This window comes from Leptonychotes weddellii, chromosome 16 (assembly GCF_054177405.1).
Source record: "Leptonychotes weddellii isolate Sample4059 chromosome 16, ASM5417740v2, whole genome shotgun sequence".
In the NCBI taxonomy this organism is placed as follows: domain Eukaryota; kingdom Metazoa; phylum Chordata; class Mammalia; order Carnivora; family Phocidae; genus Leptonychotes; species Leptonychotes weddellii.
The window spans coordinates 11,233,083-11,257,794 of NC_138384.1; the positions used below are offsets into that span (position 1 = coordinate 11,233,083).

At 42.1% G+C, this 24,712-nt stretch overlaps 1 protein-coding gene and 1 pseudogene across 7 annotated transcripts in view; both read left to right on the plus strand.

Annotated features, from left to right (window-relative positions):
- The window catches only part of WDR59 (WD repeat domain 59), an 81,024-nt gene extending 70,129 nt beyond the window's left edge, over positions 1-10,895 (plus strand). For 5 of the 7 annotated variants that reach the window (XM_081807361.1, XM_081807362.1, XM_081807366.1 and 2 more), the window contains 5 exons: positions 1,115-1,265; positions 1,347-1,419; positions 3,146-3,272; positions 3,427-3,569; positions 10,088-10,895. In XM_081807361.1, the coding sequence (XP_081663487.1) occupies positions 1,115-1,265; positions 1,347-1,419; positions 3,146-3,272; positions 3,427-3,569; positions 10,088-10,383 (790 nt within the window). In that variant the 3' untranslated portion in view covers positions 10,384-10,895. The remainder of the gene's footprint in view (positions 1-1,114; positions 1,266-1,346; positions 1,420-3,145; positions 3,273-3,426; positions 3,570-10,087) is intronic. The other 2 variants (XM_081807363.1, XM_081807365.1) reach the window with 1 other exon arrangement.
- A 222-nt stretch (positions 10,896-11,117) lies between these two features.
- Positions 11,118-19,508, plus strand: LOC145717644 (small ribosomal subunit protein eS6 pseudogene; annotated as a pseudogene).
- Positions 19,509-24,712: the final 5,204 nt, after the last annotated feature.

Sequence of the window (24,712 nt, forward strand, 5' to 3'; positions counted from 1 at the left end):
CTCATGTGTCCTTTAGAGATTTATGCTTTAGCCCATGTTAGACCAGTCTGAACACAGAAGTTTGAACTCTTGAAATGCTAAATTTCTTGGGTGCTGTAGAGTTTTGCTCCCAAGAGCAGATTCTCTAATTCCGTGTTGACTTACATGCTTTCCAAGGGCAATGATGTTTTTACCCTGTTTGGCAGTTTATGGAAACATTGAATTTGTGTTGGATTTATTGCACTTTAATGTGGCAAGCTGGAAATACAATGTGAAAATGGCTTACCACTTGAATCTTCATAATCATGAGGCTCAGAGCCTGACAGAGAGACAGAAAAGCTCTAATTCCTTCAGGTTGAGGATTGCTTGACTTACTTGTTGAGGCTGGATGTGGGACCTGTGCTGAAGCTTCAGTCGCCTCATGGTGACGCAGGGATGATAATGGTGGTTCTACCCACATCACATAAGGCTCAAGTATGATGGTATGAAAACACTTTAAGAAATACCATACATGGCTTGGTAGGAAATTATCAGTATCATTCCATCACAAAGACCAAATTGTTCTGATCCCTACCTCACATCCTAGCATAGTGGTCCTAAAAGGAGCAAGAGGATGTGAGTACCTAAAAGCTAAAAATATTCCTTGTTATTCTTATTTAATAGCTCATATTCATAATTCCACCTTCGTGTCTTTTGCCAGTTCTCCATACCATGGTGGTGGTACAGTGTTCTGAGCACCCTCACGTAGCGTTAGGTTACGAGTGAAGAGTGATCCTTCTTGGAGTTGGGGAGACCAAGAGCACATGCATGGCCTCATTCAGATGTTAGTTTAGTCCACTTAGTTCTTGGAGAAGCCACACTCAAGTCTGAGCCATGCCTGGCTGCCAACTAGAAGCTTTCAGATGGGTTATCCAGCTCATTTGTAATACTTGGATACATTCTTTTCCAAAACAAATTCAGCCATACTCAAAGTACAATCTGCTAGATATGTAGAAAGCCCTGGTTCCTGACAATTTTGTGAAGCAGAATTAAGAAACCTCCCTTCTATCCCTTTGTCAGCAACCCACCACAACTGTGACAGTTATCCTTCCTCTATCTCTTCTCTTGACTTTTTTTCTCTCATTTTTTCCTCCAGGTTGGCTCACTACTGCCGACTCCGGGACGTCCAGACATTGGCCATGCTCTGCAGCGTGTTTGAAGCCCAGTCTCGGCCCCAGGGAATACCAAACCCCTTCGGACCCTTTCCTGGCCGGTCCTCTAACCTTGTGGTGTCCCACAGCCGATACGTAAGCCTGCGGCCTTGTGTGTTGTGTTTGACTTCTCCTAAAGGGAAGCGTGTTCTGACTCTGCTCCTGTTTGTCCTGCAGCCCAGCTTTACTTCCTCGGGCTCCTGCTCAAGCATGTCAGACCCAGGGCTCAACACTGGTGGCTGGAACATAGGTTGGTATGGTGCTGACTTGGCCACGCTGGATTTCTGGTACTCTAAAAACTGTGAATTGTCACTGTGTCAGCTTCAGTTAATAGATGCACTCTATACTTACCTTGCTTCTCATTTCTCTCCAAATTTAATATGATGGGGATGCTGTAGTTAGCAAGGCCTGGACTTGAACAGGCCAGTTTCTGGTATGTCTTTGTGCCTGGCTGGGTTGCTTTTCAACTCGTAACCTTGAGAGACTGACAGTGGGACTTCAGTGTTTACCCGGTAAACCCAACCCTCATTCTTTCTCCCTCACATGCCCCCCGCCCCACCCCAGTCATCTGCTACTTCTTGTTAGCTGTTGCGTCCCACATACTTCTTTTCAATGTGGAGAAATAAAGATCAGCCTGATTCCAGCTGGCCATAAAGGTCTATTTAACGAATAAGTGTACTTGTGGTTTCCGGATTTTTGAAATTTCTTTTTAAAAATCATCTTAATTTTCTTTTTTTTTCTTAGAATTTATTCTTATTTTATATAGAACTTGAGTGAGCTTGGTGATTTAGTTTTCCAGTCTATAGAATAGAAGCTACACATGTAGAGACTTTGAGGTAGGAGGTGATGCCTGTTAGAGGGGCAGGCAAAGAAGTCGTAGTTACAGTAGTTTGATAGGAAGAGTTACAAAGTATTAAGAAAAAAAAGAAGACCCAAACAAAAAACAGAAGTTTGTGGCCAGTAAGTACAGTGTCAAATAATTTTCTGAGAGAATATCACTGTCTTGCCAACAATGATTCTGTGTCATGCAGAAAAACATTTTAACAGTACCATTTGCACAAGAAGTCAGGAAAATTCATTTTATTATATTCAAAATAATTTTAAAACTATGAAACTTTAAAATGTTTTGAAATTTTAAAATGTTTCAACAAAATGAAGTTTCTCTTTCCTGGAAAACCCATTTAGGGGAATGGGGTGGGAAAGACAGAAATCTTGTTCCTTTAATTTAAAGGTTATAAGAGTAATTACATGGGGGCACCTGGGTGGCCCCCGTTGGTTAAGTGTCCAACTCTTCGTTTTAGCTCAGGTCATGATCTCAGGGTTGTGAGATTGAGCCCTGCATCGGGTTCCACACTTAGCAGGGAGTCTGTTAGCGATTCTCTCCCTCTCTCTGCCTCTCTGCCCTGTACATGTATGTGTGTGTACATGTATATTCTCTCTCTCTCTCTCAAATAAATAAATCTTAAAAAAAAGTAATACATGCCCAGTATTACAAAAAGCATTATAGAAGAAAATAATCATCACTGAACCTCCACCTAGAAGTAATGTCTATTAACATTCCAAAACATTTTCCCCAATCTGTGTGTGTGTGTGTGTGTGTGTGTGTGTGTGAAGGGTCATTCTATATATATGATTTTGTGTTCTGTTTTTAATTTTATCATGAACATTTTCTCACGTCATTTAAAAAGTCTTTATCAATAATGACTGCTTTATCTAATATTTTATATCACTGTACCATAATTTGCTGCTTAATCATTATGTGTGTACTTAGTTATCAGGTTACCTTAACAGTAAATATCTAAATAAAAAGGTAAGGCTAGGAAAGAGTTCTGCTTAGTTATATTTCTCAGCATCTTCAGCTTAGCTTATTTTTCTTCCAGTGACTAAATTGAGCACACCCTGCATTATGAGAGTTTTCAGACACTTTCCAAGCCTTCTCTAATTTCCCTCTTCCCTTCCCATTTGATTTGCTTCAGCGGGAAGAGAGTCAGAACATGTCTCCTCACCTTGGGGAGAGTCTTCTCCAGAAGAAATCCGCTTTGGGAGTCTTACCTACAGTGATCCCCGTGAGCGAGAACGTGATCAGCATGATAAAAATAAAAGGTAACAACCTTCCCCGGTGAGAGCTGCAATTTTCATAACGCTTAGATTCCCCAAAGTCAAGACTCTTGCTGTAAGAAAGCTATGTTAAGTTCATTTGGTATTGAGCTTGGTTTTTTTAAAGGAACTGACAGGAAATCTTTTGAGTTTTATCCAGGCTTCTGGACCCCGCCAATACCCAGCAATTTGATGACTTTAAGAAATGCTATGGAGAAATCCTCTATCGCTGGGGTCTGAGAGAGAAACGAGCTGAGGTGCTGAAGTTTGTCTCCTGTCCTCCTGATCCTCACAAAGGGATTGGTGAATACGAATTTCTTTCTTTTCCTGTCACTATCTGAAAGGTCCTATCATTTATTTTGTCCCTGAATGTAAGACTTGGAGTGAAGTCTTTTAGCTTCTCACTTAGAGGCAGAAATTTCTGAAGCATTTTGAGTCTGTTCTCACCTTCCGAAAATCCTTGTATTTCATGACAAGAGTACATTTCTCTTCTAAGTGGAAGTCGTTTTATATACGGTATTCAGATACTGATTTGAAGGAGGGGTACTCATTCATATATTCAGCTAAGACGTACCGAGCTCCTGTGAGGCAGAGTACTAGCACATTCCTTCCCCTCATGGAACTCACAGACTAGTGGGGGAGGAAAATTAAATAACCGTAGGTTGTGATCAACGATGTTGGCGCAGGGAGAGCAGGAAGGGAGCATTCCAGGTGATGTCTGGCCGTGTACGGGGAAGGCCTTTCTGAGGGGCTGAGGTGGAGGGATGAAAAGCCATCTACAGAGAGCAGCACCCATTAAACTAGTGAAGGAAGGCTAGTGGGTAGAACACAGTGAGCGAAAAGGGTACCAGATTAGATTGTAGGGTAATTAGGAACTTGCCAGTCATGGTTCAGAATTGGGATTGTATTCTGAGTCCAGTGGTAAGCTTCAAAGGGTATTAAGAGGTAAGTGACATGCTCTGGTTTCTATTTTAAGAGAATCATTGGCTGTTATATGAAAGAAGGTTTGGAGGAGGGTGGGGTAGAAGTTTGAAGACTGTTAGGGTAGTCAGAGGGAGATCGACGGCCTAGTGTCAGGTGATGTCAGTGGAGGTAGAGAGAGGGGGTAGATTCAAAATACTTTTTAGGGGCGCCTGGGTGGCTCAGTCGTTGGGCGTCTGCCTTCGGCTCAGGTCATGATCCCGGGGTCCCGGGATCGAGCCCCGCATCGGGCTCCCTGCCCCACGGGAAGCCTGCTTCTCCCTCTCCCTCTGCCCCTGCTTGTGTTCTCTCTCTCGCTGTGTCTCTCTGTCAAATAAATAAATAAAATCTTTAAAAAAAAAAAATCTCTAAAAAAAAAAAAAATACTTTTTAGAGGTAGACTCCACATATAATGATAACAAATTGGATGTGGGATTGAGGGGAAGGGACAAAGCTTAGATGATTCCTGGGTTTCTAGCTTGGGCACCTGGGTAGGTGGTGGCACCATATTCTAAGATAGAAGAGGCTGAAAGAAAATTAAGAGGTCTGTTTGGGATAGCTGGAGATGTGTATGAGTTGCCAGACTGTAAGGTCATGTAGGCGGCCAAATGGAATCTGGAGCTCAAAGGGTGGCCTGGGGCGAGAACTAGCAATTTTGAGAATCTTTAGCATGTAGGTGGTACTGGAGCTGTGAGAATGGGTACATTGACCTGGGACCTGGGGTAGGAAGGAAGAGTACAGGGAGAGCAAGAGCTCACCCATTCCGGGTCTTGAGAGAAGCTTGTATCTGCAGACTCAGAAGGAGACACCAGTGAGTTCTGAGGAAAAGCGAGAGTGTGATCTGAAAGGAGCTAAGAGAAGAGTTTTAAAGGGTGACGTGGAAGACCGCCAGAGAGGGTAGTCTGAACACACATTGATTTCCTCTCTCACCCAGAGCCCCCCCTCCCCAAAGCGTCTATCCAGAGCTTTCCTGAAAAGGCATAATCGTGCAAAGAGAATCATGTTGTTGATAGCATTTGGGACCAGGGAGGCAGATAGCTTAGTAGTAGCTGATTTTACGGGGCCTAGACTGACAGGCAGAAAAACCGTACCACACCAGTACCACATATGACAGAACCCCCACCCTGCTCCAGCCCCCACCCCTCCCCTGGCCGCCCCTGATGGCTCAGGATTTAGTGATGCTTGGCACCTCTGGAAGTGGCACAAAGGTGAGACTAAACACAGGAGTATTGTTTGATGGCTTTTTTAGGGTCCCCAGGTCCCTGCTCCTAGTTTGCAGAGCAGGTTATGAGCCTGCCTATATCACAACAGAAAATCTGGAATTTTCGTTCTCCAGAGAAGGCAAACAGCTTTCTAGCTTGAAAGGGCCCATGAAGCACCTAGTGTAGTGAGTGAAGAAAGACCCGGAATAAAGAGAGTACCCTGGGAGCTTCCAGAGAGAGAGAACAGGTCTCATACAGAGGATAAGGAATATGGGCAGCACCACACTTCTCAGGAACGGTGAACCAGATACTGGAAAGGAGAGGACAATGCAGCAGTGCCTTTGGAAGTCTCCAGAAAATGATTTCTAACCTAGAATCCTGCCCCAAATGATCAGTCACGTGTAAAAGTAAACCTTCAGCCTATCCAGGAAGGCAGGGAGTCGGGATGATGGTAAAGGGAGATCCACATGGCAGACTGAGAGACAGACCCATCCAGGTTGGAGCTTCAAGAGTGCTGTCTCCAAGAAGAGAAAGTTAGAAAAATAGCTAGTGGATTTCAGTGTCCAGTATATTTATAGAGATTCAGGTATTTGAGAGAGGGTTTGCAAGTGAATTATGATAAAGTAAGCAAACAAAAACAAGACGGTTACTAAGAAAATCTAAGCGTGCAAGAAGGAAAAGTGGTCATGGTACATGGCTTGGCTTGAATAATGTTCACCTGGATAGATGATGTGAAAACAGAACGCTGATCTAACCAAGTTAATAGTGGAACTGTGTGGGGAAGATGAGGGATGGGGTATGTGTGTGGCTAGGGGGATTGGGGAGTGAAAGAAGCTTCCACAGGAAAGCTGAGATAATGCTTAAATGTGGAAATTAAGAATTAGCTTTGTACAGGGGTGTTTGGAGATAGAAGGTAGAAACAAAAAGTTAAGTGAGTTGGAAGGATTTCCTCCTGGGAGTGGTGGGCGAAGGGAGTGGAAGGGAATGCTGATTTTGTTAATCAGACATAAAACATTATTTGACTCTTTTAAGTTGTATGTATGTAGGTTCAATTAAAAAACCCAAACAAGGCGCCTGGCTGGCTCAGTCGGTGGGGCATGTGACTTTGGATCTTAGGGTTGTGAGTTCGAGCCTCATGTTAGGTGTAGAGATTACTTAAAATCTTAAAGAAACAAACCAGAGTAATACAGAGATTTAGATATCAAATAACAAGGATTGTTTTAATATGGATTATTTTGGTGTATGTACTTCAGGAAATGCAAAGGTGCAAAATGTTATTTGGGCAATGTATTTTTCAGAGCATTTAAGTGCATGAAAGTGTATGAAAGTGTAATGAAGGCCTGGAGCAACTTGTGATTTAGAATTAGTTTTCAGGAAAATATATGAATCACAGAGGTAGGTAACTGATACATTGCGCTCTTACTGACATCTGTTATTATAAGCATCCTGCCAAGTTCTGTTGGCCATACAAGGAAACACAAGGTGTGGTTTGGGGGGATGGTGTCAAAAAGTCTATAAACCAATCAGAGAAGTAAAACAGGAACTCATGGAGACTTAACTGGTCCTGAAGAATGAATAGTGAGTCCTAATATCGTCACAAACAGTATTGTAGGATTTTAAAGGGGAGGGATTATGAAAGATAGACTCAGACAAAAGCATTACGTATTTTCTTTTTTTTTTTTTTAAGATTTTATTTATTTATTTGAGACAGAGAGAATGAGAGACAGAGAGCATGAGAGGGAGGAGGGTCAGAGGGAGAAGCAGACTCCCTGCCGAGCAGGGAGCCCGATGCGGGACTCGATCCCGGGGACTCCAGGATCATGATCTGAGCCGAAGGCAGTCGCTTAACCAACTGAGCCACTCAGGCGCCCACATTACGTATTTTCATCTTCATTATTTATTACTTTGGAAGAAGTGGACTTCTCAAATCTAGCAAACAGCAGATATTGAGAGAAAACTACTCCAGGGTTACCACAGCTACAGTTAGTCTCCAAATTGCTGGAAAACCAGCAGTTTCCTCTCGGACTCATCACATCTGCAAGGGTCATCCCATATCAGCAGCAAATTTTAGGGATAAAATTGTGTTCATTTAAGGGGTTAGATTTATAGAAAGGGCTCGAGGCTTCATTTATTTTGAGGAGGTAGTCAAGCAATTTTCTGCTTCCGTTTATTTAATGTCTTATTTATTTGGCTGGTTTTATTTACATTTGTGTAACTGATGGTAATTAATACACACAGCTCTTTTGTACGTAGGACCATATGGCACTAAGCCTTTGGAGCTGGCTTCTGCCTGGGGGTTTCATAAAGCCTTAGGAGTCATAATTTGATCATTTATGTGCCAGACGTATTTTTTATTGTCCTTATTGGTTTGTCCATCATTTCGCCTCTTCCGGGTTTCACCTGCAAAGCCTATACCTGTGGGCATACGGTTCCTTCCCTGAGATTCCCCAAGTTTGTCAGTGTTCCTATAAAAGACACCTTGACAGCTTGTGATTTCACACAAACTCTACATCCTTTTGTATCTCCACATGTGGCGAAAGTTATTCTGTACACCAGCGTGGCCCAAATGTGTGCCTTTCCTTCTCAACTAATGGCCATTCCATTATATAGAACAATAAGAGGCAAGAGAGAAATATTAAAATTACACTTAGTGACTTAGTGTTTTGTATTCCCTATCTTTGTGAATTTATATCCACCTAGAAATTGGCCACATCCCCTCAAATGATTTATTAATTAACTAAATGAAATATTAGTTCAACATCTTAAAGTTAATAACGATTTTAGGGATTACATTTAAGCTGACATAGTATGGAGAAACACAGTTCCTAATGGCATATTGAGTTTTTCAGGGAGAGGACGTTTTAATAATTTTACCCAGATAGATCTGGAGAATAATTAGGTTTACATTTACAGTTATCTCAAATGTCAAAGAACAATTATGAAGACATAATTCAATTTATTGAATGTACAGTTTTTACAATGTCATCATTTTAAAGGTTGAAGCTTGTCCAACCAATAAAACCAGTAAAGGAAATTTAAGAAATTTAAACTAATTAGGCTTTTCACGAGAATATAAACCATAAACATTACCTAACATAAAAAGTTGTGCATAAAGGGACAAGACATGGCTATTTTTCACCAAACTTATCAAACCAATTTAATTTGTCTCAGGATTTACCTAAACTAGGACTGTCATAAAATTTTTCCTTACTTACCATGTATTTTAAAAGTCTTTATTGGTACATTTTTGTGACTGCCATTTGTCCTGAGGCAGAGGAACTGGCTCAGGTACAGGAAAGTAGCCTTCCTCTGTTGTAGGAGGTGGAAGAAGAGGAGCAAGTAGGGAAATCTAAAGGTTTGGTGGCTGGAGATGGAGGCTTCTCTTGTCTCAGGGAAGAGGGGAGGCCAGCAGGTGAGAGAGGGGAGCAGGGGTGTGCAGGAGTGCGTGGGCTGTGGTGGAGGCAAGAAGCGCCATCGGGAAAATGGCGGAGCAGCCGTTCTGCAGCCCTGGGAGCTGGTTGTCGTGTATTTAGTGAGAAGCACCTCTCGCCGGGGCGCCTTCCCCCAGGAGTGCCGGGGGCAGATGTGGAGTAGGCACCTGATAGCGTTCATCCGGCCTGGAGGTTCTGCTCGTTAGTGCCATGGAGGGAGAGTTGGGGAGACTTGCAAAAAAGTAATGATAATGTTGGTCCATGTCACTCAGGCTGGCCTCGGGAGACTGTCGCCAGAAAGGGTGAAGGCAGTATGTGACGGGCGAGGCCCTGGGAGGCCAGGTGTGCAGAGGGTTGGGGGTGGGGTCTGAAGGCACCAGGGATGGTGCCAAGAACTGGGGTCAAGAGAAGAGTGAGAACCAAGAACAGAAGTCCTGAGGGGACGGGGGTTGGGGGATGTTTCCAGAGTGCCCCAGGTGAGGGCAGAGAAGAGGCAGGGATGGTGAAGCCAGGTGGCATTTCCTCAGGGGGAGAGGTGGCGGTCTTCAGGCAGTAATGGGGCGCGGGTCAGCCCCTCCTGCCCCACTGCTCGTCGGGGCTCCAGACCCAAGCAGCCTTTGCCCCAGAGGCCAGCAGAGGCGGCAGGCTGCAGGCAGGGCCAGGTGCCGACGGCACCGTCGGAGGAGAGCGTGAGGCCGTGGCAAGATGTGTTCCTGCGGCGGCATGCTGGAAGCTGGGCAGGGGCCACGGGGGAGCGACACAGGCCGCCCGGACTCAGGGGTTAGCCCTCGGCGTCTCTTCCGGGGAGCTGGGGACCAGGCGGTCCTGACCGCAGGGTCCTGACCTGGTGCATCTTGTGCCACTTGGTCACTGGTGTACAGGTAGGGAAGACACTGTGACGCTGATCAGCTTTGCTGGGTGTCACTGAGTCCTTCAGTTCTGTCAACAAACAGCTGGTGGCCACCTCTGTGAGCCAGGCCCCTGCAGCCATTGGCCTAGGCGAGGATGAGGCGGAGCCGGCACCTGGGCTTTTCACCCCAGGCCTCCCAACAGCCGGGCACCGCCTGCCCTGTCCCCCTGCACACAGCCTGCAGTGACAGCGGTGTGTCTTTGTAAGACTTAGGGAGGTTGTGGAAGAAGGGCCTCTGCTGTTTAAAAAGAGAGAATCATGTTGTAATAGAATCCCTGCAGACTCCTAAGATGAAGACCTCATTCTCACCGTGCCCAGGTTCCTTTTGCAGAACTAACGCTCCGTGTGTCTTGTTTGGCTCTCTCCAACCGCCTGCAGAGTTTGGCGTGTACTGTAGCCACTGTCGGAACGAGGTCCGTGGCGCGCAGTGTGCCGTCTGCAAAGGCTTCACGTTCCAGTGTGCCATCTGCCACGTGGCCGTACGCGGGTCGTCCAATTTCTGCCTGACCTGCGGGCATGGTGGGCACACCAGCCACATGATGGAGTGGTTTCGGACCCAGGAGGTGTGTCCCACCGGGTGTGGATGTCACTGCCTGCTTGAAAGCACATTCTGAACTCACAGACCATGGGAGTTGTCGCAAATCCCACAGGATTCCGTACGTGTTGGATGACAAGGTCTCCCACCAGGAGGGAGGCTCCAGAAAGCCATTCTTGAATAGACTGGAGCGTGTTCCCCTCAAGACTGCCACCGCACCAGCTGTTGATGAGCTTTTGCTTCTCTTCTGTTTGGCTCTTGATGGCGTGGATGTCACCGGGAAGGAGGAGAGCAGACTTGCAGAGCCACATAGCCAGGTGGAAATCTTCTTGAAGAAAAGCACCTGCCTCCAGAGCCGTATTTACCTTCAGGGTGTTAACCTTAAACCACTGAACAGCATCCTTTCTGATGCCATTTCAGACCAAGGTCGGATACAAAGGACAGTCTCCTGAGCCGAAGGACAGTGGACGTTAACTTAGTTGATAAGTAGGTCTATGATATAAGTTGGTACATTTAAATGAACTGATGGATAGTGGCCTTTTAAAAATGATATTTAAAGTATAAATACATGATGTACTTAAGGACTCTAAAGATGTATCTTACGTTTTTTATTTCTCTTCAAGCTGCTGTCCCTTGGCTAATAAAAGTCAGGTAATTGTTTGGAAAAAAAAAAAGAAAGAGAAGGTTGAACAGTGTTTTAGTGAAATTGTTTTTATTCTCTTTCTAATTGAAGTTAACTCTTTGGGATAGGACCAGAGTCACTGCTCAGATTTTCAAAGGAAATGCTGATTTACTCTTGTCATCTGATGGGAGAAAATAGAATTTGATATTTTAAGTTTCTTTCCAACTCCAGGAGTCTTTTTTTTTTTTAAGATTTATTTATCTTAGAGCGTGGGGCAGGGTGGGTGGGGAGGAGGAAGAGGGAGAGAGAATCTTTTTTTTTTTTTAAAGATTTTATTTATTCATAAGAGACAGAGAGAGAGAGAGGCAGAGGGAGAAGCAGGCTCCCTGCTGAGCAGGGAGCCCGATGCGGGACTCGATCCCAGGACCCTGGGATCACGACCTGAGCTGAAGGCAGACGCTTAACCATCTGAGCCACCCAGGCATCCAGAGGGAGAGAGAATCTTAAGCAGACTCTGCGCTGAGTGCAGAGCCTGATGTGGAGCTCAATCCCATGACCCTGAGATCATGACCTGAGCCGAAACCAAGAGTTGGATGTTCAACTGGCTGCACCCCCCAGGCGCCCCAACACTAAGAGTCTTTTAATCATTTCATTTAGCAAAAGGAAAATGAGATGGCTTCACAGCATGATATTTGAGTCTCCCATGCTACTGCACAGGTTGGTTGAGTTCTGGTAAGTTCCTTCCACTCTTCATTTGGGCTCCCTAACAGACTTTCCATTTTTTGTTTATCTGCATTCCAAGTGGCTGTGATTCAGATGCCCACCTGTTTTATTCTTCAGAATGATTTTCAACTCTTCGATATTATATGTGCCAGGAACGAGAAATCTTTTTGATATTTCTACTGGAATATGTTTTTGTTCCTTAGAATTTCATAATTCCAAATTGATTAACTTAAGAAATATAAGTACATGTCTCAAAATGTGTTATATATCACTGTTTTAAGCTACAGGTCAGGACCCAGTAATGGATTGTGAAATCAATTTAGTATATAAAAACCAGCATTACAGAAATGAAATAGAGTGGTGAATATCATTTTGTGTAACCAGTTTATGAGTGTATATGCACACATGCATACATGTATAATGGATCACAATGTAAATTCATTTCTTACTGAGGATTGTGGGGTCAAGACCCATCCATTACCTACGAGTGACTCATTTTAGACCTAAAGACACCTGCAGACTGAAAGGGAATGGAGAAACATTTGTCATGCAAATGAATGTCAAAAGAAAGAAGTAGCAATATTTATATTGGACAAACTAGACTTTAAAACAAAGATTGTAACAAGAGACAAAGAAGGGCACTATATGGGACGCCTGGGTGGCTCAGTTGGTTGAGCGACTGACTCTTGATTTCGGCTCACATCATGATCTCAGGGTTGAGCCCTGCATTGGGCTCCATGCTGAGCATGGAGTCCACTTGGGATTCCCTCTTTCCATCTCCCTCTCCCCCTCCCCCTCCTCCCTTCTCTCAAATAAATAAATCTCAAAAAAAAAAAAAGAAGGGCATGGGGCGCCTGGGTGGCTCAATTGGTTAAGCGTCTGCTTTCAGCTCAGGTCATGATCCCAGGGCCCTGAGATCGAGCCCCGCATCGGGCTCCCTGCTCAGCAGGGAGCCTGCTTCTCCCTCTGCCTGCCACTCTATCTGTGCTCTCTATCTCTCTGTCAAATAAATAAATAAAATCTTAAAAAAAAGGCACTACATAATAACAAAGGGGACAATCCAACAAGAAGGTATAACAATTGTAAATATGTATACACCTAACATGGGAGCACTCAGATACATAAAACAGTAATAACAAACATAAAGGAACTAATCTATGATGATAATACAATAATAGTAGGGGACTTTAACACCCCTGCTATATCAATGAGGACAGGTGACCTAAACAGAAAATCAACAAGGAAACAATGGCTTAGTAACACACTGGACCAGATGGACTTAACAGATATATTCAGAACATTTCATCCTGAAACAACAGAATGCACATTCTTTTCAAGTGCACATGGAACATTCTCCAGAATAGATCACATATGAGGCCACAAAACAGGCCTCAACAAATACAAGAAGATTGAAATCATATCATGCATCTTTTCTGACCACAGAACTATGAAACGAGAAGTCAACCACAAGAAAAATATCTGCAAAGACCAAAAATACATGGAGGTTAAATAAGATGCTACTAAACAATGGATGGGTCCACCAGGAAATTAAAGAAGAAATTAAAAAAATATATGAAAACACACTTGCCCAAAACTTTTGGGATGCAGCAAAAGTGGTCCTAAGAGGGAAATATATAGCAATACAGGCCTATCTCAAGGACCAAGAAAAATCTTAAATAAACAACCTAACCTTACAACTAAACAAGCTAGAAAACAACCTAAAACAAGGCCTAAAGCCAGCAGAAGGAAGGAAACAGAGCAGAAATGATACAGAAACTAAAAAAAAAAAACAACAAAAAAACGGATTGATGAAACCAGGAGCCTGGTTCTTTGAAAAAATTAATAAAAAAGGGGCACCTGGGTGGCTCAGTCGTTAAGTGTCTGCCTTTGGCTCAGGTCATGATCTCAGGGTCCTGGGATCGAGCCCCGCATCCAGCTCCCTGCTCTGCAGGAAGCCTGCTTCTCCCTTTCCCACTCCCCCTGCTTGTGTTCCCTCTCTCGCTGTGTCTCTCTCTGTCAAATAAATAAATAAAATCTTAAAAAAAAGAAAAAGTTAATAAAATTGATAAACCTCTAGCCAGACTTACCAAAAAGAAAAAAGAAAGGACCCAAATAAATAAAATCAAAATTAGAAAGGAGAAAGAACAACGAATACCACAGAAGTACAATTAGAAGAGAATATTATGAAAAGCTGTATGCCAACAAATTGGACAACCAAGAAGAAATGGGTAAATTCCTAGAAACATATAAATTACCAAAACTGTAACAGGAAGAAAAAGAAAACAGACTGATAACTAGCAAAGAAATTGAATCGGTAATCAAAAAACTCCAGCAAACAAAAGTCCTGGACCAAGTGGCTTCACAGGCAAATTCTACCAAACATTTAAAGAAGAGTTAATACCTACTCCTCAAAGTATTCCAAAAAATAGAAAAGGAAGAAAAATTTCCAAATTCATTCAATGAGGACAGCATTATCCTGATCCCAAAACTAGATAAAGACACCACTAAAAAAGAGAACTACAGGCCAATATTCCTGAGGAATATAGATGTAAAAATTCTCAATAAAATACTAGCAAACCAAATCCAACAATACATTTAAAAAATCATTCACCACGATCAAGTGAGATTTATTCATGGCTTGCGAGAGTGGTTCAGTATTTGCATATCAATGTGATATACCACACTAATAAAGTATAAGAACCATGTGATCATTTCAGTAGATGCAGAAAAAGCATTTGACAAAGTACAACATCCATTCATGATAAAAACCCTCAATAAAGTTAATTTTGAGGGATCATACCTCAAAATTATAAAAAGGTAAAGGCCATATATGAAAAACCCACAATTAATATCCTAAATGGGGGGAAACTGAGAGCTTCTCCTCTATGGTCAGGAAAAGACAGGGATGTCCACTCTCACCACTTTTATTCAACATAGTACTAGAAGTCCTAGTGACAGCAATCAGACAACAAAAATAAAAGGCATCCAAATCAACAAGAAAGAAGTAAAATTTTCACTATTCGCAGATGCCATGATACTATATATAGATAACCCTAAAGACCCCACCAAAAAAACTGCTAGAACTGATAAATGAATTCAGTAGTCTCAGGATACAAAATCAACATATAGAAATCTGTTGCATTTCTATACACCAGCAATGAAGCAGCAGAAAGCAAAATTAAGGAATCGATCCCATTTACAATTACACCAAAAACAAAAAGATACCTGGGAATATACCTAATCAATGAGGTGAAATACCTATACTCTGAAGACAATAAAATACTGATGAAAGAAATTCAAGACACTCTTTCTTGTGGCACCTCAGAGGTGGTAGGCTGCTTCAGGATGAAGCTGAACATCTCTTTCCCAGCTTCTGGCTGCAAGAAACTCATTGAAGTGGATGATGAACGCAAACTTCATACATTTTATGAGAAGTGTATGGCCACAGAAGTTGCTGCTGATGCTCTGGGTGAAGAATGGAAGGGTTACGTGGTCCAAATCAATGGTGGCAGTGACAAACAAGTCTTCCCCATGAAACAGGGTGTCCTGACCCATGGCCGCGTCTGCCTGCTGCTGATTAAGGAGCATTCCTGCTACAGACCAAGGAGGACTGGAGAAAGAAGGGGCAAATCTGTTTGGGGTTGCATTGTGGATGCCAATCTCAGCGTTCTCAACTTGGTCATTGTAGAAAAAAGGGGAGAAGGGTACTCCTGGACTCACTGATAACTACTGTGCCTCGTTGCCTGGGACCCAGGAGAGCCAGCAGAATCCGCAAACTTTCAGTCTCTCTAAAGAAGATGATGTCCACAAGTATGTTATGAGAAAGCCCCTGAACAAAGAAGGTAAGAAACCTAGAACCAAAGAGCACAAGATTCAGCATCTTGTTACTCCACATGTCCTCCCACACAAACATCAGCATATTGCTTTGAAGAAACAGCATACTAAGAAAAATAAGGAAGAGGCTGCAGGATATGCTAACCGTTTGGCCAAGCGAATGAAGGAGGCCAAAGAAAAATCCTAGGAATAGACTGCCAAGAGACAGAGGCTGTCCTCTCTGAGAGCTTCTACCTCTAAGTCTGAGTCCAGTCAAAAATGAGATTTTTTAAGAGTAACAAATAAATGGGACATCAAAAAAAAAAAAAAAGAAAAAGAAAAGAAAAAAATTCAAGATGATGCAAAGAAATGGACAGGTATGGATTAGAATATTGTTAAAATGTCTATACTACTCAAAGCCATCTACACATTTAATGCAATCCCTATCAAAATACCAATAGCATTCTTCACAGAGCTAGAACAAACAATCCTAAAACTTGTATGGGACCCTAAATAGCCAAAGCAGTCTTGAAAAAGAAAAGCGAAGCTGGAGGCATCACAGTTCCTTCAAGTTATATCACAAATCTGTAGTAATCAAGACAGTATGGTACAGGCACAAAAATAGACACATAGATTAATGGAACAGAATAGAAAATCCGGAAATGAGTCCACAGTTATAGAGGCAATTAATCTTCTACAAAGCAGGAAAGAATATGCAATGGGAGAAAGATAGTCTCTTCAACAAAGGGTGGGGGAAAACTGGACCCCTTTCTTTTTTCCTTTTTTAAAGATTTTATTTATTTGGGAGAGAGAGAGACCGAGAGAGAACACAAGCAGGGGGAGTGGGAGGCAGGGGAAGAAGCAGACTCCCCACTGAGCAGGGAGCCCCCTGTGGGGCTCAATCCCAGTACCCTGAGATCATGACCTGAGCCAAAAGCACACATTTAACTGACTGAGCCACGCAGACACCCTCTTTTTTTTTTTTTTTTTGAGATTGTATTTATTTATTTGAGACAGAGAGAAAGAAGCACAAGTTGGGGGGGGGGTAGGAGTAGAGGGAGAAGGAGAAACAGACTCACCGCTGAACAGGGAGCCCGACGCAGGGCTCTATTGCAGGACCCTGAGATCATGATCTGAGCTGAAGGCAGATGCTTAACAGACTGAGCCACCTAGGCGCCCCTGGACCACTTTCTCACGCCATACACAAATATAAATTCAAAATGGATTAAAGACCTAAATGTGAGACCTGAAACTAGAAGAAAACACAGGCAGTAACTTCTTTGACATCGGCCATCGCAACTTCTTTCTAGATATGTCCCCTGAGGCCAGGGAAACAAAAGCAAAAATAAACTATTGAGATTACATCAAAATTAAAAGCTTCTGTACAGTGAACAAAACCATCTAACAAAACTAGAAGACAACCTATGGAATGGGAGAAGATATTTGCAAATGACTTATCTGATAAAGGGTTAGTATCCAAAATATATAAAGAGCTTATAAAACTCACTCCCCAGGGGCACCTGGGTGGCTCAGTCGGTTAAGCGTCCAAATCTTGATCTCCGCTCAGGTCTTACTTTCACGGTTGTGAGTTCAAGCCCCTCATTGTGCCCAGCATGGAGTCTACTAAGAAAACAAAACAAAACTCAACACCCCAAAAGTGAATAATCCAATTAAAAATGGACAGAAGGCATGAATAGACATTTTTCCAAAGAAGACATACAGTTGGCCAACAGACACATGAAAAGATGCTCAACACCTCTTAACATCAGGGAAATGCAAATCAAAACTACAATGAGATATCACCTTACATCTGTCAGAATGGCTGAAATTGACCACAGAAGAATCAACAGGTGTTGTCAAGAATGTGGAGAAAGAGGAACCCTCTTGCACTGTTGGTGGGAATGCAAACTGGTGCAGCCACGTGAAAACAGTATGGAGGTTCCTCAAAACATTAAATATAGAACTACCCTACAATACAGCAATTGTACTACTAGGTATTTACCCAAAGAATACAAAAATACTTATTCAGAGGGATACATGCACCCCAATGTTTATAGCAGCATTATCTACAATAGCCAAATTATGGAAACAGCCCAAGTATCCATTGATTGATGAATGGATAAAGATCTGGTATATATATTTAATGGAATATTACTCAGCCAAAGAGAAGAATGAAATCTTGCCATCTGCAATGACATGGGTAGAGCTAGAGAGTATTATGATAAGCAAAATAAATCAGTGAGAGAAAGACAAATGCCATATGATCTCATTCATATGTGGAATTTAAGAAACAAAACCAACAAGCAAAGGGGGAAAAAAAAACGAGAGAGAGATAGAGGCACATCAAGAAATAGACCCTTAACTATAGAGAACAAGCTGATGGTTACCAGAGGGGAGGTGGGATGGGGATGAGTTAAACAGGTGATGGGGATTAAGGAGTGCACTTGTCATGATGAGCACCAGGTGATGTATGGAAGTGTTGAATAAAAAAAAAAGTGGAGTAGACTTGAACTCTTAGAAAAAAATAAAAATTGAAGTATAGTTGACAAACATTACATTAGTTTCTTTTTTTTTTTTTTTAAAGATTTTCTTTATTTATTTGACAGAGACACAGTGAGAGAGGGAACACAAGCAGGGGGAGTGGGAGAGGGAGAAGCAGGCTCGCGCTGAGGGGGCAGCCCGATGTGGGGCTCGATCCCAGGACCCTGGGACCATGACCTGAGCCGAAGGCAGACGCTTAACGACTGAGCCACCCAGGCGCCCCCATTACATTAGTTTCAAGTGTACAACATAGTGATTCGACAACTCTATATGTTATGCTATGCTCAGCACCAATGTAGCTGCCATCTGTCATCCTACAGGCTATTACAATACCAGTGACTATATTCCCGAGCCTGTGCCTTTTATCTCCATGGCTTACTCATGCCGTAACTGAAAACCCTGTACTTCCCACTCCCCTTCACCCATTTTGCCCAAGTCTCCACCCCTCCACTTCTTTTATTTATTTTTTTTAAGATTTTATTTATTTATTTGAGAGAGAATGAGAGAGAGAGCACATGAGAGGGGGGGAGGGTCAGAGGGAGGAGCAGACTCCCTGCCGAGCAGGGAGCCTGATGCGGGACTCGATCCTGGGACTCCAGGATCATGACCTGAGCCGAAGGCAGTCGCTTAACCAACTGAGCCACCCAGGCGCCCTCCACCCCTCCACTTCTAATAACAATCAACATGTTCTCTGTATTTATGGGTCTGTTTCTGCTTTTTTTTTTATTCTTATGTTTTGTTTTCAAAATTCCTTATATCATATGGTATTTATCACATCTTCTTTATCCATTCATCTATGGGTGGACCCTTGCTATTGTATATAATAAATCTTCCATGTCTTGGCTATTGTAAATAATGCTGCATAAACGTGTATCTTTTCAAGTTAACATTTTTGTTTTCTTTGGGTAAATACTGAGTAGTGGAATTACTGAATCATACGGTATTTCTATTTTTAATATTTTGGGGGAACCTCCGTACTGTTTTCCACAGTGGCTGTACCAATTTACATTCCCACCAACAGTGCATGAGGATTCCTTTTCCTCCACACCCTCACCAACGTGTTTCTTGTCTTTTTGATTCTAGTCATTCTAACAGGTGTAAGGGGATATCTCATTGTAGTTTTGATTTGTATTTCTCTGATGATTACTAATGTTGAGCATCTTTTCATGTGTCTGCTGGCCATCTGTATGTCTCCTTTAGAAAAATGTCTATTCAGGTATTTTGCCCATTTTAATTTCGATTGTGTTTTTTTGGTGTTGAGTTGTATATGTCTTTATATATTTTAGATATTAACCCCTTATCAGATACATCATTTGCAGATTTCTTCTCCCATTTCATAGGTTACCTTTTCATTTTGTTGAGAATTCCCTTTGCTGTGCGAAAGCTTTTTATCTGATGTAGTCCCAGTAGTTTATTTTTGTCTTTGTTTCCCTTGCCTCAGGAGACATATCTAGAAAAATGTTGTGACAGCCAATATCAAATAAATTATTGCCTATGTTTTCTTCTAGGAGTTTTATAGTTTCATGTCCTACATTTAGGTCTGTAAACCATTTTTAGTTTACTTTTTGTGTGTGGTGTAAAAAAGTTAATCAGTCCACTCTTATCACTATTTTTATTTTTCAGTTAATCTTTTTAAGCCGTTGATCCATTTTTGCAAATTGGAGATATGCTACATACTAGTAATAGTGAGAATGCAAATTTAATAGACAGCATACTCATTTGATAGACAAGATGAAATGGCCAACAGTCTTTATATGCACATATGTGCAGTCTTTGAGGATATCAAGAACATACTAATTAAGAAATGAGATGTTTATTAAAATTGTAGTTAACATTATATGTCAAATTTGAGGAAACATATATACACACCAAATTATCTTTTTCCCTTCGAGGGCTTGACATGCAGACCAACTGGGAACACCCATGATTTGAGGATCTTACTTGAGAAATAACTGCTGTAGACGATGGGGAGCCATCGAGGAGAGTTAAGTGGGAGAGTGACAGGTCAGGTTTTAATTTGACCTTGTGCAAATTAGAGGTGAAGAGATGGTGGAAAGGGACACTGGTTAGAAGTCTATTTCTGTGCCTTAATTAGGACGGCGACAATGGGAATACTGACACTAAGGCAAAAAGATATGAAAAACCTTCTCTTTGGGAAATATGTATGGTCAGCCTCGGTACTGCTTCCCAGAGAGAGCAGCTTCACTAAGAACAAGCACAGGGGGCTGATACTTCTCTGTACCACTATCTTTTTTTTTTTTTTAAGATTGTTTATTTATTTATTTGACAGAGAGAGAGACAGCGACCGAGGGAACACAAGCAGAGGGAGCGGGAGAGGGAGAAGCAGGCTCCCCGCGGAGCAGGGAGCCCGATGCGGGGCTCGATCCCAGGACCCTGAGATCATGACCTGAGCTGAAGTCGGATGCTTAACCGACTGAGCCACCCAGATGCCCCTCTGTACCACTATCTTATTGTGCCAGAATTTCTTCTTCTTCTTTTTTTTTTTTACATTTCATGACTTTGGGTTTTTTTTAGTTTTTCGTTTTTAAATTTTATTTATTTTTATTTATTATTGAAGTATAGTTGACATGCAATGTTATATTAGTTTCAGATATACAACATAGTGATCTGACAATTCTATACATTATTCAGTACTTGCGTGGTTAAGTGTAGTTACCATCTGTCACCATACAATGTTATTACTAAATCATAGACTGTATTCCCTGTGCTATACTTTTCACCCTTGTGACTTAATCATTTTATAACTGGAAGTTTGTACCTCGTAATCCCCTTCCTGTGTTTCACCCATCTCCTCACCCACTTCCCCTCTGGTAACCATGAGGTTTTTCAGAATTTATTCTTTTAATCTTTTTTATTTTTAGGTCATTGTAGATTCACAAACAGTTGTAAAAAATAATACAAAGTGGGCGCCTGGGTGGCTCAGATGGTTAAGCGACGGCCTTCGGCTCAGGTCATGATCCTGGAGTCCCGGGATCGAGTCCTGCATCGGGCTCCCAGCTCAGCAGGGAGTCTGCCTCTCCCTCTGACCCTCCCCCCTCTCATGCTCTCTATCTCATTCTCTCTCTCAAATAAATAAATGAAATCTTAAAAAAGAAAAAAAAAAGAATGTTCTATAAATGGAATCATACAGTGTATAATCTTTTGAGACTGGCTTTTTTCATTCATTGTAATTCCCTTGAGATCCAGCCAAGTTGCTTGTCCCTTTTTATTGCTAAGTTTATATTCCATGGTATGGATGGACCAGAGTGTGTTTAACTGTTCACCTACTGAAGGACATTTGTGTTGTTTCCAGTCTTCAGAATTGATTTTTGAAAATTATTTTAATTTCTTCTTCAAAAACAAAGTTTTCACTGCAATCGGTGAAAGAATACATGGAAACAAAGTTCATAATCTTCCTCCTGCCTCCCCAGCAACCAGTGTTAACAGCCTTATGCTTATGCGTACACACTTTTCTCACATTCAAATGTGCAAACAAATACTAGAAGGCGTTTTTTGTTTGTAGAATAATGTGGTTGTATTATATGCTTTACACTGCAATTAGCCTTTCTCACTCGACAATACTTTATGACATCCCTGCAGTAATAGATGTAAAAGAAGAACTTTCCATTTGCAGCAGTTTTGGGTACAGTTGCACCAGGACTTCTGGTCTGGACAGGACAGGGTAGACTTGCCTCTCCCTGCAAAGTTCAACTGTTAACTCTGGAAACAATACAGGCGACAACCAGAGAACCCTGCAAGGTGGAAAAAGAAAGGTGAATTGGTAGGGAAGCCAGGGCTGGAGGAACAACATAGAAGGAGGACATTTTACAACCCTACCCCTGCCCAGCTGAAGAAAGCAACCTGTACCCAGCATTTTCCAACGCCCAGCCTAGCAGTAGAAGGCAGCCCAGGTGAAACAAGAGCCCCACCAAGGCCAGGTAAGCCAGGCAGCCCCAGCGAAAGATTGGTTGGGAACTCGCTGACATCAAGCAGCGGGGCAGTCCCGTTTATGTCTAGCAACTGGGGAGATGCTCTCCCTCCCATCTGGGTCTGAGACCCTCTTCCCCACTGAAAGACATCTGGTGACCAGTGAGCAAACTTACACTGAGACACCAAGTGGCTAGAGACACTGGCAAGGGGAATCTCACCATAGCACCTGGCTCAGGAAGCCTCTTTATTCCCACATGCCCGGAGGGGATCAGGCAGCCGGCCTGGAAAACTCCTTTAGCCCCCTCATACAGCACCAGAGGGAACAGAGGAGCCCCAGTGGCTCCAGATAAATTAAGCATCCCAAAATAACATCACAAAGGCTCTGAAAATTAAATTGTCATTGGAACTGCAGTCCAGAAAAGTAGGCCAGGCCCACTTAATAAACATTAAACCTGAACAAGGTGACTGCTTGCTAAAATATAAGATTTAAATAGGACCCAGCACCTCCTAACATAATAGCCAAAATGTTCAGGATACAATAGAAAATCACCTGTCACACCAAGAACCAGGCTGACAAACTTGAATAGGAAAGATAATTGACTGATGCAACACTGCAATGAATAGATGTTAGAATCTCTTGGCAAGGATTTTTTTTTAAGATTTTACTTATTTGTCAGAGAGCACAAGCAGGGGGAGCAGCAAAGGGAGAGAGGGAGAAGCTGGCTCCCCGCTGAGCAGGGAGCCTGATGCGGGACTCGATCCCAGGGCCCTGGGATCATGACTTGAGCAGACACTTAATCTACTGAGCCGCCCAGGTGTCCTGTTGACAAGGATTTTAAAGCAGCCATCATAAAAAAGCTTCCACAACCAATTACAAATTCTCTTGAAACAAAAATATGGAAAAGTCTCAGCAAAGAAATAGAAGTTATAAAAAATAACTAAATGGAAATTATAGAACTGAAAATACAATAGCAAACTTTTAAAACTTGCTGGATGAAGTCAAGAGTAGAATGGAGATGACAGAGAACAGAATTAATGAATTTGAGGATAGAATTTACCCAACCTGAACAGAGAAAAGTTGACTGGAAAAAAAAAAAGATCAGAGTCTTAGGGACAATAACAAAAGATACATTTGGACCATCAGAACCCCAGAAGGGGACTGGAAGTTTTCAAGAAAGAGCATTCAAAGAAATAATGGCCAGAAACTTCCCAAATTTAGTGAAAAACATAAACCTACTGTTCAACTACTTGGGGTTTATTTATTTGTCTCAAAATTTTTAATTTATTAATTTATCAAAACAGGATAAGCCCAAAGAAATCCATGTCAAGACACATCATAATTAAACTTCTGAAAACAAAGAACAAAGAAAAAAATCTTGAAAGCACCAGAGAGAAACCACACGTTATCTCCAAGAGAACACCAATTCAAGTGACAACAAAGTTCTCATCTGATATTCTGGAGGCTTGAAAGAAGTGGACATTTTCCAAGAGCTGCAAGAGAAGAAGTATTGACCCAGAATTACATATCCGGCAAAACTATCCTGCAGAAATGGCTAAAATTAACAAGTCAGGAAACGACAGATGTTAACGAGGATGCGGAGAAAGGGGAACCCTCCTATACTGTTGGTGGGAATGCAAGCTGGTGCAGCCATTCTGGAAAACAGTATGAAGTTTCCTCAAAAAGTTGAAAATTGAGCTACCCTACAACCCAGCAATTGCAGTACTGGGTATTTACCCCAAAGATACAATAAACTGATCCGAAGGGGCACGTGCACCCCAATGTTTATAGCAGCAATGTCCACAATAGCCAAACTATGGAAAGAGCCCAGATGTCCATCAACAGATGAATGGATAAAGAAGATGTGGCATATATACAATGGAATATTATGCAACCATCAAAAAATGAAATCTTGCCATTTGCAACAACGTGGATGGAACTAGAGGGTATTATGCTAAGCAAAATAAGTCAATCAGAGAAAGACAATTATCATATGATCTCACTGATACATGGAATTTAAGAAACAAGGCAGAGGATCATAGGAAAAGAGAGGAAAAAAAGAAGACGAAACCAGAGAGGGAGACAAACCATAAGAGACTCTTAATCTCAGGAAACAAACTGAGAGTTGCTGGAGGGGAGGGGCCTGGGAGGGATGGGGTGGCTGGGTGACAGACATTGGGGAGGGTATGTGCTCTGGTAAGCGCTATGAATTGTGTAAGACTGTTGAATCACAGGCCTGTACCTCTGAAACAAATAATACATTATATGTTAAAAAAAATTTTTTTAAAAGAAAAGGAAGAAAAAAAAAAACTATCCTGCAGGATGAAGGGGAAATGAAAAGAATTTGTGATTGCAGGCATACTTTAAAAGAATAGCCAAAGGAAGTTTTCAACCAGAAATGAATGTTAGAAGAAGGGATGCTGGAGCATCAGAAAGGAGGAAGGAACCGTGGCAAGAACAGAAATATGGGTCCATGCAATAATTATCCTCATGAGTTATATAAATCATGTTTGACGATCACATCAAAAATTATAACATCATTTAGTACTCAAGACAGTGATATTTAAAAGTGGGGAAGTAAAGGTACCTAAATGGAAGGAAGGTTTCCACACTTCCCCCAAAGGGGTAAAACGTTGATACCAGTAGGCTGTGATGTCCCATGTATGTTGTAATACCCAGAACCACCACTAAGAAAACTACATAGTGCGATACACTCAAAAACACTGTAGATGTAAAATGGTACAGTCGCTGGGGAAAACATATGGCGGTTCCTCAAGAAGT